The sequence below is a fragment of the Lagenorhynchus albirostris genome, chromosome 17, assembly GCF_949774975.1.
Source record: "Lagenorhynchus albirostris chromosome 17, mLagAlb1.1, whole genome shotgun sequence".
In the NCBI taxonomy this organism is placed as follows: domain Eukaryota; kingdom Metazoa; phylum Chordata; class Mammalia; order Artiodactyla; family Delphinidae; genus Lagenorhynchus; species Lagenorhynchus albirostris.
The window spans coordinates 71,686,363-71,699,879 of NC_083111.1; the positions used below are offsets into that span (position 1 = coordinate 71,686,363).

General features: G+C 50.9%; 1 protein-coding gene across 6 annotated transcripts in view; it reads right to left on the minus strand.

The window, feature by feature from the left end:
• Positions 1-3,182: 3,182 nt before the first annotated feature.
• The window catches only part of ASAP1 (ArfGAP with SH3 domain, ankyrin repeat and PH domain 1), a 348,560-nt gene continuing 338,225 nt past the window's right edge, over positions 3,183-13,517 (minus strand). For all 6 annotated transcript variants that reach the window (XM_060128595.1, XM_060128596.1, XM_060128594.1 and 3 more), the window contains 3 exons: positions 9,892-10,346; positions 7,987-8,109; positions 3,183-5,941 (listed from right to left, as the gene is read on the minus strand). In XM_060128595.1, the coding sequence (XP_059984578.1) occupies positions 5,867-5,941; positions 7,987-8,109; positions 9,892-10,346 (653 nt within the window). In that variant the 3' untranslated portion in view covers positions 3,183-5,866. The remainder of the gene's footprint in view (positions 5,942-7,986; positions 8,110-9,891; positions 10,347-13,517) is intronic.

Sequence of the window (13,517 nt, forward strand, 5' to 3'; positions counted from 1 at the left end):
AAGGGAAAGCGGGACAGCCTGGGTGCACTCGCGGCTCATCAGCTCTAGAGCTTTCTTACGGTGGCAGAGCCGTAAAAGGGGACCCAGATAGGGAAGCAGTGGACTGCTCTCCGGAGGTGGAGCAGGCCAGGGGAGCCCTGGTGTCTGGGTTTTCTAAGCGGTTCCAGCTGAGCAGGAACTAAGCTTGCGCATTCACACAACGTATTCTTGTGCGTCTTTGTTCTGCAGCTTAATGCACCATAGAAAGAGGCCCATTGTCAGGCCTCCTGTTTACTGGGTGAGAGTCAGCAGTATGCAGTGGGCAGAGCAAACCTGGACCAGAGGCCCCCTCTGACCCTTGGTTGGGGAGGACGTTCCCGCCACCGAACATGACCCCCGTTTTCAACAGCGGGCGTTCTTTTACTTATTTTGCCAGGAGGTTTCATGTGCTCACTCGCGCAAGGAATACTTGGAGGTCAGCAACTGCACGTCAAGCACTGAGGAGATCTGTGTGATTTCTCACTGGTATCTGGGGAAGGTGAGGTTTACAGTTCTTGTTGGGAGACTGAGAGGGACCCGTGCCCGCTGGCGGTACCTGGGGACCACCTGCGGATACCAGTAAAATGCAGATCCCTGGGCCCCTCCTGAGACTCCAGGTTCAGGGCCGGGGAATCTGATTTTAATGCCGAGGACCCCAGGTCACGCTGGCCCAAATCTCAAAACCTGGCCCTGCTGGATTCTCAGGCCAGCATGCAGGTTGACACGTGTGCCATCTCTTGTCCTCAGAACTGCTTGGACCTATAAAGTGAAAGTTTAAATCCTGTCCGAAGATGTGTGAAGCCGAACAGGGCTTCTCCCCTGGTGGTTTTGAAGAAGGTCAACGTTTTGGCCTTCTGAGCCTCTGACTAGGGTTTGCTGTGTGGTAAGATTTTTGCAAAACAGCTGTGTTTACCTGAGCTCTAATTCCTGTTTTCAGGAGCTTAAGGGTTTCAATGCCTGCACACGGGGCTGCGGTGCTGACGGACAGACACACTCACTCAACCACCGCTTTCTTCTCAGTCACAGGCTGCACGTACCGGGACACCGGATGCCAGCCCAACCTCTGCAGAGCAGCTGTCCAAGAACTACTCATCCGGGGCCGCTTCTGCAAAGGCCGTCACTTCTCTGGACTGCAAACTTCGTTGCACTTCCTGGTTTACACTTCCCTGGGGCTGACCTGCCCTGCAAGGCTGGAGTGGGCCGGCTCGGACCCAGTCAGTAGCAGCAGAGGCAACACAAGGTCATGGTTGGGAGCTACACGGGCCCTGACCTCTGGGTTCGAGTCCGGCCCCTGCCTCTCACAATCGATTTGACTTTTGGCAAGTTACATCTTCACTTAAGCATCAGTCTCCTAAACTGTAAAACGGGTTAAGATAATCGTTCCGCTTCACAGCGTGGCTGGGACGAGCGCGGTCGTGCTGACATGGCACTGGGCCCGGGGTCGTGGCCGCGATGCAGGTTAGCAGTTCCCGTGCGGGAGAGGCCCCCCAGGAAGAAGGAGTGCACGACTGCTGGGGAGGGGTTCCTGCCTGTGCCTTCACCACTGGTCCCTGCTCCGGCTGCTGCAGGTACGTCACACACTGTCCCACTGGCCTTTGCGCAAGCTCTCTGCCTTCACCTGCTCAGTCGTGCAGGCCCCCAGGATGGGCACAGACCCCCTTCCTCCAGGAAGCCCACCGGCTTCAAATTATCCACATACTGCAGATTCCGGGAAATGAAAGATTTCCATTTGGGATGGATGAGAACACATGGGGGGCAAAGTAGAGTAGGTTGAATTGCCCCATAATTGTCAACACTCCTACCCCACCCCTGCTGCACATACACCCACATTCTGGGAGGAGGAAGACTTAAAAAATACGGCGGGGGGCACAGGGTCAGGGGAGAGGAGGGAAACGCAGGGCTGGGGAGGGAGAGGTCGGGGAGGCTGGTGCCGAGGCCACAAAACCTTGGGCCTCCACCTGCTGCCGTGACTCACTGTGACCTTGGGCAAGCCACTTCAGCCCTACGAGTGCATCTCCTCATCTGAAGATGGGCCGAAGGAGGAGGATTTCTGCCTCCTACAGGACCGACTCCACGTACAGGGAACAGCAGCCCATCTACTGTCCAGGGCTTGAAGGACCCTAGGGAGAGAGATCAGGGTGCCCTCCTGTTCCTAGCATCCCTGGGAGATGGGCCACGGGGGGCTCACAGCATACTGGAGGGGCTGCTTTCAATGGGGGGGCCAGTGTGTTGACCTCAAAGAGAGGCTGCTCCAGGTTTAAAACAATACATAACCAATGCAACCATTGAAGCATTCTGTAATTAGATGGAAAGCTGGCTGCCATCCAGGTAATTACGGCTTGAAACACCCAGGTAATCATGGTCACCTCTCCCAGATACGTCCCGATGGAAAGTCACAGGCTTCTGTGCCAAACCCCATTTTCCCCACAGGTTGGTCTGTGGGGTTTATCTTGCCGAGGTGTGTGAACAGGCGTCAAGATCTACCCACTTTCACGAAAGGAGACAAAAGAAATGCTGAGACCAACACTTCGGAATCTTCAACGCCGTGGTCTTGGTCAGCTTTCCACGGCTGTATTTCCCTGGCTAGAATTCCATGATGCTGACCACCTCCCACGTGGTGGAAATTCTGAGGATGGCCTGGGAGCCAGAACTACTCACCTGGACCCCCATGGCTGCTGCGCGGTAACGGATCTTCCTAAGCCTCCTGTCAAGCTCTGTGAAGCCGGGAGGGCTTGCTGAGGGCGAGATGAGATAACGCTGCCCAGTGCCTGGACCTGGGTCTGCTCATGGTGCAGTGGCACCAGTGGTGACAGCAACATGACACAAGTGCACGCACAGCGCTTGGTCTGTGCTGGCTGCCGTCCAAGAGCTTTTAATGCATCAACATGTAATCTTCATGACTGCAGGCTGGGTGCCTGGAGGTGGGAGTGGGAATTGGACGGGGCGGGGGGGGGGGAAGGGAGGGAGGGAAAACCAAAACATTGAGGTCCGTGGTTCGTAAGCCGAGGACAGGGAAGCACCTTATTTAACCAAAGTGAGCGTTAGTGTAGAAGTTGAACGACTTGTGTTACCTACACCCCCCCAAAAGCACAGCCAAGTGAAGTTTTGATTTCCTCCAATCAGAAGAGTAGTGGACAACTCACAAAATGGCCTGATGTCAGATGTTTGGGATCAACTGAGAATATGTTTATTTAAAAGCAATTTTAAATATTAAAAAAAGTAGAAATGAACACATACAGTACTTGAAAACTGTCACATTAAATACATGTGAAATGATGAGTGTACTGATGTTTGAGCGTTAACATCCAGGTGGGAATTCGGAATTTAACTCGTGGCGCTATGGGATGCCTATACAACATGTTGGAAGTTCTAGGCAATAAAAAAATAAATAGCAATTGCTGTTCAACTGGAAAATAAGACACACACTATTTGCAGAACATAGCTTTCCCCTCTGAGGGGGGAGAAAGAACTAATTAGCTATTTTTTCCATAGGTTCCATACCTTCAAAATACTCTATATCATGTACAAAATTGCAGATAGTGGATCACTGAGTTTAAGAACAACACCAGATTCAAACTCAACCAAGGTCGCCAAAGGTACTTATACCTAGTTTTCCCATGTCCCACAGTAAGCTGGGTTAGAGAGAACTCAAATTCCTGATGGAAAACAAAAACAAAACCAGAAGAAAGAAAACAAAACCCAAAGTTTTTTTTTTTTTTAAGAAAAGGCATTTGTGTAAAAGTCACTGCAAAAGGGGAAAAAAATCGACGTTGACTCCACGTAATTTTAGGTATCTACCTCTTGTGTTTTTTTAAAAAGCCAGTTTATTTTGAGATCAGTTGAAAATACCGTAGGCCACAAAAATGAATGGTGCTTCAATACAACTTAAGAAGTATAGATGAATGAACTGGGACACTAAATAACTTCAGACAGTGACTTCCTGGCCTGACACCCATGTGGCTTAAACACTGAGGCTGTGAACGCTGTCAGCCACATACACCAGCACGTCGGCTGGCTCCTGGTGTCTTGTTCTGTGTGGGGTTCACGTGTGCCATGACGCTGAGGAAGCAATTGCTTAAAATCATTTTCCAATAACAGCTGATACGTTGCAGGTTTGTCATGCAAGGTTTATTGATTAGGTGGCTATTCAAAGTTTTCATAGTAATCACTTAAGCAGAACTAAATTAATATTCACTGAGCACTGACTCTAGACTCTATTAAAGAAGGCTTCCCCTAAGGGTTTGGTTGGGAGTTGTGCTTCTGTGAAATGAACATTTCTTACTCATCGCCAAGATTATCTGCTTAAAAATATTAGTTTTCTGTGCTGTTGCCAACACAGCAGTTTAAGCAAACTTAACGCCAGAACGACACACGAGCCTCGGAATCAGAGAGCAGCCCCACTGACTGTGGAGCGAAATGACTGTATCCTTTCCCCAAATTCAGACTGACGTAAAAGACTGAAAACTCACGATATTCTTAATGGTCTGATGGACACAGCTGGGATGAGAAGGAAACCGAGAGGGGCAGAGACTCCCGGCAGGAAGAGCGTGTTTCACAGTGCAATTCATAGCAGCGTTCAAAAACTTGGTTATGAATTGACTTGAAGGTAACGTGTCTGTTGAACAGAGCTGGAGATCGGAAAACTTATCTATGACTGGGGCTTAGTAAAGAAAACGGAAAAAGAGAAGGATGGTTTCAGCACCTGGATTCTGCAGGGGGGATAAATGATGTGCAGAACTGACTTCTGAATTCGTCATCTTCCTGAATAATCTTTTGAAAGTTTAAATTTATCAAGAACAAAACTCAGAAAAGACTTTAAAATGGACACATTGGGGGCGTTAGCACATCTGAAGGATGCTAATTCGTAACGGGATATGTAGATGCATACTCTCGAGAAAGCCAAATGACTGACTGGAAGCAAATACTGTTGCAACCTTATAATTTCTCCTTTAATGGCAATCAAGTTTAAAAAATGTACAGTTCAACTTATCCATACTATTCCTTTATAAAAGGCAGATTTCAGGTAAGCTTCTAAATGCATGCATAATGTAGAGGCTAATATTTTCTGGCAGTCCTTGGTTCCTGAAAGTTGAACTTCATCAGATGTCTTAAACTTCTGTGAAAATAGTCATGAAGGATATGTTATTTTTGTATAATGAGGTAATATCTCAGGGGCGGGTACTCATCCTCTTAAGACAGTGCAAACCCACTTGTCTAAACTTGCATGAGGCTTTGGGCGCTGCAGAATGCCACCCAAGGTTTTGGGTCAGTGAATATTTTGCTCAAGGAATAACACTTATATTTAACTGAGCACTTTTCTGTAATAAATACCAAGGTCGGTTTTTGTAGCTGTAAACTGTGTACACAGATAACTACAGGCTGGTCTGTCATGGAGCCGAAAGTTTCACCTGGAAAACAGAACCCACCTCTTTGCTAATGGTGCATTTTCAGTAACACAATGGAGAATACTGTATCGTCAGGAACAGAGAGGCAACTCTATGCCCTTCAACGGCTGCTGGAGACCACTTCTATTTGCAAAGCCAGCAGTTCCTATATTCCTGTTTTTGTTTGTTGGCTTGGAAAACAGCATAGAGAGAGATGTAAGTGCTAGATGTCAAGGACGGCTTTGGCAAACCAGTAAGGCGCACCGGGTCCCAAGGCTACCCTAATACTGGCGAAGGCAGAGACCACAGGGTATTTACAACACACGCTACGTTCCCCTCCCGTGGCGGCCCCTCCGGGAGCGTCCCGTTCAGTGACAGCAGCTATATACACGGTGAGCACAGGGCCACGTGGACGCAGCAGTCTTGCATGACAGGTGCAGACAGTCTGAAGGTTCTGCTTTTTGCTAGTCAGACAGGATGTGGACAAAGGACACCGGAAAGACCCCCTTCCTCTCGGGCTGCCCTTCGATGTGCCCGATCTGCAGGGAGAAAGGAGAGGTGTCAGGCTGGAGGTGGCCGGTGGGTCAGAGCCCCCGGAGTTGGTCGTGACCCGGGCGGGACGCAGGCCCCGGTGAGACACAACACGCAAGCACCACGGGGGGGGGGACCACGTTCACGTGGATCGCTGCACCCACAGACAGCCCCGGGAGGTACAGTCCCGTGACCCCTCACTTTATACACAAAGGGACAGCGGCCCAGAGAGGGGGCTGACCTGCCACGGTCTCGCCCAGGCTGCAGCTTCAACAATGCGCTCAACCAGGCTGTCTGGCCACCTTTCCTGCTGGGCGACCTCAGGCAAACCGTGCTAAGCCTCCTGTCTGTAAAGCGGGGCTAAAAAGCCCCTATTTCTCAGCTTGTTGAGAGATTACACCAACAATTATGTACATGGAAGGGCCTCTGTGTACCAAGAACCTGCTTTCTGGCTGCTGTGCGGGGGAAGGACATTGTGAAAGTTTGAGATGGACGAGGGCAAATTTTACGGCCGTTTTGTCGTCTGTTGCCTACCTGTAAGCCATGGTTACCTGACAGAAGTTCCTAATAACTTCAGTTACACCAGCATTAACTGCATTAAAGAGAAGCCTATGAGGAGAAAGAATAACGACACGCACGCTGGCTTCACATGACAGTTACGGAGAGAGATCCAGGCCCGCTCTCATTGCCCTGCGTGAAGCACCTGCCGCACAGACGGTGGCCGGCGCAGGAGCTGCGCGTCAGCCCAGGGCTGCTTCCTTCGTTTACCGGGACTGTGGCCTCGGGCGGTCACCCGGGCCACTGTCCACCAGCCTCCCTTCTGGAGAGTGGAGTGAGGCCTGGCCGACCCACCTCACGGGGTCTTAACTGGTGTCGTGCACTGAGTTCTTAGACTCATGCCCCACTTTTCAGAGGAGGAAACTGAGGCTTACTGAAAGGACATGCTTTATCCAGGGCCTCCGAGCGAGTCACCTTGGGCCTTTAGGGTCCATCTCCTTGTCAAGAGTCTAAGCTACCAGACTCCCACGTCAGAGAGAGAGGGAGAGAGTCCAGGGTTCCTCAACCTCGGCACTCCCGACATTGGGGCCACACGGTTCTCTGGAGTGGGAGCTGTTCCAGACACTGCTGGATGCTTAGCAGAAGCCTTGGCTTCTGCCCCCCAGAAGCAGGAAGCACCCACCCTGCCCAGGTCCTGATAATCAAAATGTTTCCAGATGTTGTCACATGTGCCTGGAGGGCAAAACTGCCCCTGGCTGAACCAGTGCTGCAGTCCAGGCGAGATCCCCACGGCTGTGGCCAAGAATCTGAAGTCACTGTCTGGGCCCAAAGGAGGGGAAGCCAAAAGTACACGTGTGTGCACGCGTGCGTGTGTATGTGTGTGTGTGGACGTGCACACGTTCCTGGGCATCAGCAGGCTCTGCTGGCTCAGCTGTGAACTACAGGTCCCTTTCTCGGCAGACAGAGCCGGGCCCCACTGGGCAGGAGGGGCTCAGGCTGCCAAGGAAGAATTCCCACGCTGGGGTCAGGAAACGATCGACTAGGAAAGCACAGGAGGCTTCTGCCCGCTGCACCTCTGCCTGGTAGGACCCACGGGAGGCTCCCTCTGGCCGCAACCTAGACAGCTGTGCACATCAGCCACCCCTGCAGCCACCGAGAACCGGGGCATCTTCAAGCGCCACGGCGGGAGGACAGGGACGCCTTTCCTTCCTGACACCTGGCCAGCAGGTTTTCACGTAAAAGGAGTTTCACATATTCTCATTCAATCTGCTAAAGTCACATGAAGCAGGGATCATGCCCCACTTGACGGAAAGAGAACTGCAGGCGGGATGAAGGATGGAACTCGGGAAGAAGGACGCACGGTGGTGAAGGGCAGGGCCTGAGCAGAGCTTGGCTGGAAAACCAGAGAATATCTAGAGCTTACAGGTTGTGGTGGGGTAAGGCTAAAGCATGTGTGAAGGTGAATTCTCCTGACCCGGTTTCAAAGCTCTGGCTGCTGGTGAAGAGGCGGGGCTGGCAGGCCCGGGGCGCCCTGGTCCTCACGACTGGTACATACCCACCACTCCTGGTCTTCCTCTCCGGTGACCACGATCACCTCGCCCTCCATGAAGGTCAGCTCGTCGTCATTGTCTGCCTGGCAGTCATAGATGGTCTTCACTCGCCTCACCTTACTTTTCCCCTTCAAAAAGAAACGGGGTTTTAGCTCACAGGACAGACCGAAGGGAAAGAGACACACTGACCTTGGGCGATTGAGTTAACCTCCCTGAGCCTCAGTTTCTCCTCGGTGAAAGGGGGGAGGCTTGTGGGCAGGTGCCCCGAGCCTTGGGTGACCTCCAGACACGACAGCCCCTCTGCCCCGAGCAGCAGGGCAGAGCCCAGTGTGAGCGAGCAGGCAGCCCCGATGACTTCCATCGGACGGCAAACATCACGGGCAGGGACCAAAATCCAGCTTCACCCAGAACTGCAAAGCGCTCTCCCCTTCCCCAACCCACGGCGGCTTGCAGAGATGACAGCAGAGTCTAAAAATGGTTTGGGGAAACATGCTGCAAAGCAGGACGTGCAGCTTCTGCACACGGAACGTGCGGCATAAACACATTTCTCAGCCCCTCGTTCAAAGCACTGAGTCAGCACACGCCGGTTAAACAGGGCAGGGCAGCCTGGGGCGGGGAGGACGCCAGGCAGTTCCCCAAAACGTTTTAGCTTTTGACCCATTTTGACTTGGGCTTTATTTGTTGGATTTCTACTTCTTTGCAAACAGGAAGATGGAAATAGGGAAATGACCTTCCAGAGGATGTTTCTGGTGCCCAGCTTATTAAACAATTAGGAAGAAAAAAAGCAAGCTGTGTCTCTAAAAGTTTCGGGTCAAGTGCTTTTCCTCTCTGTCTGCTGGTTTCTCCCTCGGTCAGTCACCCTGACGACCCGCTGGCTTCTGCAGCCCTCTCCCTGGGCTGTGCTGGAGCTGGTGGGTCTGAGAAGCCGGCGGAGCTGTGGCCAGTAGAGATCTTAAGTCTTCTCAGCTCTGACTCTGTGAGCAAGCTGTGTGTGGCCACTTATGACAGGGAGGGTTACATGAGATGAACAGTAAAGCGTGCAGCAGCACAAACTGGAATTATGCGCACGTCAGGGCCATGCGTGGTGCTCGGGCGTCTCGGGAGCCTCCCTGGAGAACAGCAAGCACCCACTGCTGAACGCGTGTATGGTCTCCCAGGGGAGGACGGATTTTACTCGTCTCACTTTTCCTTTAGTACCGAAGTGACACACTTTTATTGCAACGTTTTTTTTTATAGTAAGATGTGAGTAGAGGCTTTTAGTCCCCCACTAACTGTGCTCCTTAACCGGGGTCGGGGTGCTTGTGACCCTGTGAGGGTGTGGCCATGGGCAGGACAGACAGCACACGTGCATCTTCCCAGAGCTCCGTTTTTCAAAAAAAACATTTTGGGGTGGGCAGTGGGGGTGAAAAGCACGTTTACATTAAAGTAAAATGGCTATATCAGAGTAGAAAGCATTTCAGGACAATGGTGGAATGGGAGACTTCAAACCAAATTCTGTGTTGGTGCAAGCCTTTTGGGGCTCTGCGCCCAATTCCTCCAGGAAGATGCCGTGAGAAGCAGAGGAGCGAGGTGCTCAGAACCCTGAGAGGGAGACCGCTTTCCTGTGACCTTGGGAAAGGAAAGGTCTCCTCCTCAAGGATCTGAGGCAAGAGCGACCACTTGCTGAGTGTTACCGGGCACTGCTCATCTGTCACTGCATTTCATCACCCATGAACTCAGGCACTGTCCTAGCTCTACTCATGCACATATAAGGAAACCTAGGCTCAGGGCACGTAATTAAGTGGCCAAGCCCCCGTGGTCACAGGGAACGCAGGTCCTGAGGTCTGTCTCCGGGGTCCACAGCCCGGTCCCGACCCCCAGGCTCCACGCCCCCTTGATGCCCGAGCTGGGCCGGCCGGGTGCCCACCCACCGTGTTGATCTTCCTGGGCAGCGGCACGGGCGTCTCCGGCAGGGTGGGCGTGAGGTCGTTGGAGTCCTCGGACGCCTGCTTCGGGATATTCGGGGAGAGATCGGCCGGGTGTGACTTGGGGGCGAGCTCTGGGGGCGGCTGGGCCTTGGGAGAGGCGTCTGCCGCCTGGGGTTTCGCCAGCAAGTCTCCCAGCTGCGGCTTGGGCGGCAGGTCCTTCACCTGCGGCTTGGGAGGCAAGTCTGCGAGCTGTGGCTTGGGGGGCAGGTCTCCCGGCTTAGGTGGCAAGTCTCCGATTGGGGGTTTGGGAGCCAGTTCCGTGGGCTTCGGGGGCAGGTCTCCGGGTGGCGGCTTCTGCGGTAACTCTGCTAACTGTGATGACTTCTGAAAGAGTTCGGGCGGGACGTTGGCTTTGTCGAGGGAGAGATGATGGCTGGTCTCTGTTTTCCTTAGTGCCACTGCGGGAAACAACACAGAGAGGGGGGGTCACTGGACGGGGACGTGAGGGGATCAGCATTGCCTTCCTCTGTCACGGTCACAGGGAGGAGAACCAACCCCGAGGGAGTGCTCTGCATGCAGAGGCACGGATGGCCTGCTTTGAAGAAGGTGAAAGTCGGAAGCCTGGGAGGCATCCACCTTACAATGGGTGATTTTATGCTTTAGTTTATGAACAGGACATCCAAAGTAATCCAGAATAATAATAATAAAAAAACCACAACTATAAACATAATACAGATTACAGAAAACTGAGAAGTACAGAGCTAAAGGAAGTTTTCCATAAGCCTCCTGCCTAAATGTAGCCATTTAAAATACTTTGATGTAATTTCCTCCTGGACTTTTCTATGTATTCTTCATAGATAAAACATTTATCTGCTTTTAACTATATACTGTTTTAGCAAGAGTATTTTCTGTGTTAATAAAAATTCTTTATTAGTAGCATATATATAGCTAAAATATTTATGTATGTATCTGGCTGCGCCGGTTCTTAGTTGCAGCATGCGGGATCTTTAGTCGTGGCATGTGGGATCTAGTGCCCTGATCAGGGATGGAACCCGGGTCCCCTGCACTGGAAGTGCAGAGTCTTATCCACTGGACCACCAGGGAAGTCCAGTGAGCATTCTTAATGTTGCAGTCTATTCCGTTCTACAGCAGTATCATAATGTACAATATTATTAATTCCCCACGTTTTATATGATTCATGCACTATGTAAGAGGGAAAAGGTTCCTCCCTCACCACGCCCACGCACCCCACCCCCTGAGGTAACCTTTGTTCATTTGAGTGGTGCACATACATGCGTGTATGAATTATCTTTTAAAACCCATAAAGGGCATTACAATACATACACTGTTTGCAACTTTGTTTTTTTCCCATTTAATATGTTTGGGAGAATTTCTAAGTCAGTTCCTCTTTCTTCTCTTTAATGGCTGCGCGGTACTCCATGGCTTGGAAATTCTGACGTCTGTTGAAACCTTTGCACAGCTCTATCCCGTGGAACTTAGGACAGTAAGGACACATCTTCAAATCAGGCTTCACCACTTACTTACGAGCTGTGTGACCGTGAGCAAATTACACGACCTCTCTGTGCCTCACCTTCCTCATCATGAGTTGACATACGTACAGAATTTGCCAACAGCACCTGGGAGGTTCTAGGTATATCAGAATATCATCATTACTGCTAGACAAGGTTCCTTGAGGCCGGGATTCACCGAGCACATAGTATGTGCTCAACGAGGACACAGCTAACTAAGGCACACTGAGTGAGTCAAACTAGCCAAATTTTATTCTAGAAAAATACAAAATTCAGAAAGATATTCTCAAAATTTTATGTTTTAAAAAAGAAGGACAAACCCCAGTATTGTAAACTGTCACAAGCTGTACTGCAGCCTGCCCAGCCATGTCCCTTCCTAAGGAAATCAAATTCAAGGACACCCTGCTCTCAGGCTGGCCCAAGAGATTCAGCCGATGTGGCTCCGCTCAGAAACTGACAGCAGGTCCGTCAGATTCCTCTCTTGGAAGTCAGATACTGTGGTAAACAAAACTCTGAGGCACTGATGGGGGAGAAGCTGGGAGATTCCCTGAGGCAGTGGGGCTGGAAAGCCTAGCTCTGAGCCACATTTCTGGGGAAACAGAAACTGTGAGTAAGTGCCGGGCCATCCGAACATGCAACTCTGACTCTAGAAATCTGTCCTAAAAAGGGATCAAAGCCAGGTACTGACATGCCTGTGTTGAGTTGTTCAGCACAGCACTGTTTATAGTGAAAAAACTGTGAACAGGGTGAATGTGGAATAGGACAGACTGCTTAATATGTCCTGGTATCAGACAACAGAGTACTATGCAGCCAGTAAGAGTGTAATTTATGTCATGGAAAGGGTTCTTGATTTATTATGTGACAAAAATCAGCTTACACAGCGACGTAAAAAAAAGCATAGGAAAAAGACTGAAAGGATAGACCAGATTGTTTATCCTGGGTGGTGAGACTTCAGGTGGTTTGTATTTTCTTCTTTATGCTTATCTGTATTTTTAAAATCTTCTAGGATGAATATATATTACTTTTATAATACAAATAAATAAGAAGGAGACAGTTTCTCCTCCAGGGAAGCCTGCCCAATCTCTGGCTATTTTATTTCCAAGCTGAGTTGGGTTTTCCCCTCTCTAATTAAAAGTCCTTTCTGAACTGCATTCTTAACTCTGATGGACAGACAAGCAAATATGGTTCGTTCCTAAGAACGGACTCAAAGGACGTAACAGGAGGAGGAGAAGGAGGCGGAGGAAAGAGCCCGCACACTCCCAAGCCCACATTCCCAACAGAGGGAGTGCCGGGCAGAGGATAGCACCCACCCAGTGGAAGAGCGCAAGCCTAACGACATTCACGAAGAGCTCACGGACACCTGAAAAAATACGTACGTCGAAATGCTAAGTGGAAAAACCCAGGATGCAAAACTGTAGTTTCATTATGATGACAACTGTGGAAGAATGTAAGGGACCAGGTAGCTGTATCACAGTGCAGAACTATGGTGACTCTGTTCAGGTTGAAAGATCCCCTAAGGTTTCTATACTATTGCCTTTTTTTTGTTTGTTTTTAATTTTATTTATTTATTTATTTTTGGCTGTGTTGGGTCTTCGTTTCTGTGCGAGGGCTTTCTCCAGTTGCGGCGAGCGGGGGCCACTCTTCATCGCGGTGCGCGGGCCTCTCACTATCGCGGCCTCTCTTGTTGCGGAGCACAGGCTCCAGACACGCAGGCTCAGTAGTCGTGGCTCACGGGCCTAGTTGCTCCGCGGCATGGGGGATCCTCCCAGACCAGGGCTCGAACCCGTGTCCCCTGCGTTGGCAGGCGGATTCTCAACCACTGCGCCACCAGGGAAGCCCTTATACTATTGCCTTTGAAAACTCCTTAAACAAATGGCTCTGTGCAGCAGTCTGTCCCCAGTTGAGAAGGCTTTAATTAAGCCTTTTAAAAGGTGCCCGAAGGAGTTTAAAAATGCGTGATGCTTGGGAGGGAAAAAGTGAGATGTGGCCAGGCCGGTCCACACGAAAGTGCCAGCTGGTGGCAGGTGCTTGGGGGGAGCGGGGCAGGCAGTAGAAGAAGTCGCAGCCCCGCGCCTCCCGACGCCACAGACGCCCTCTGTC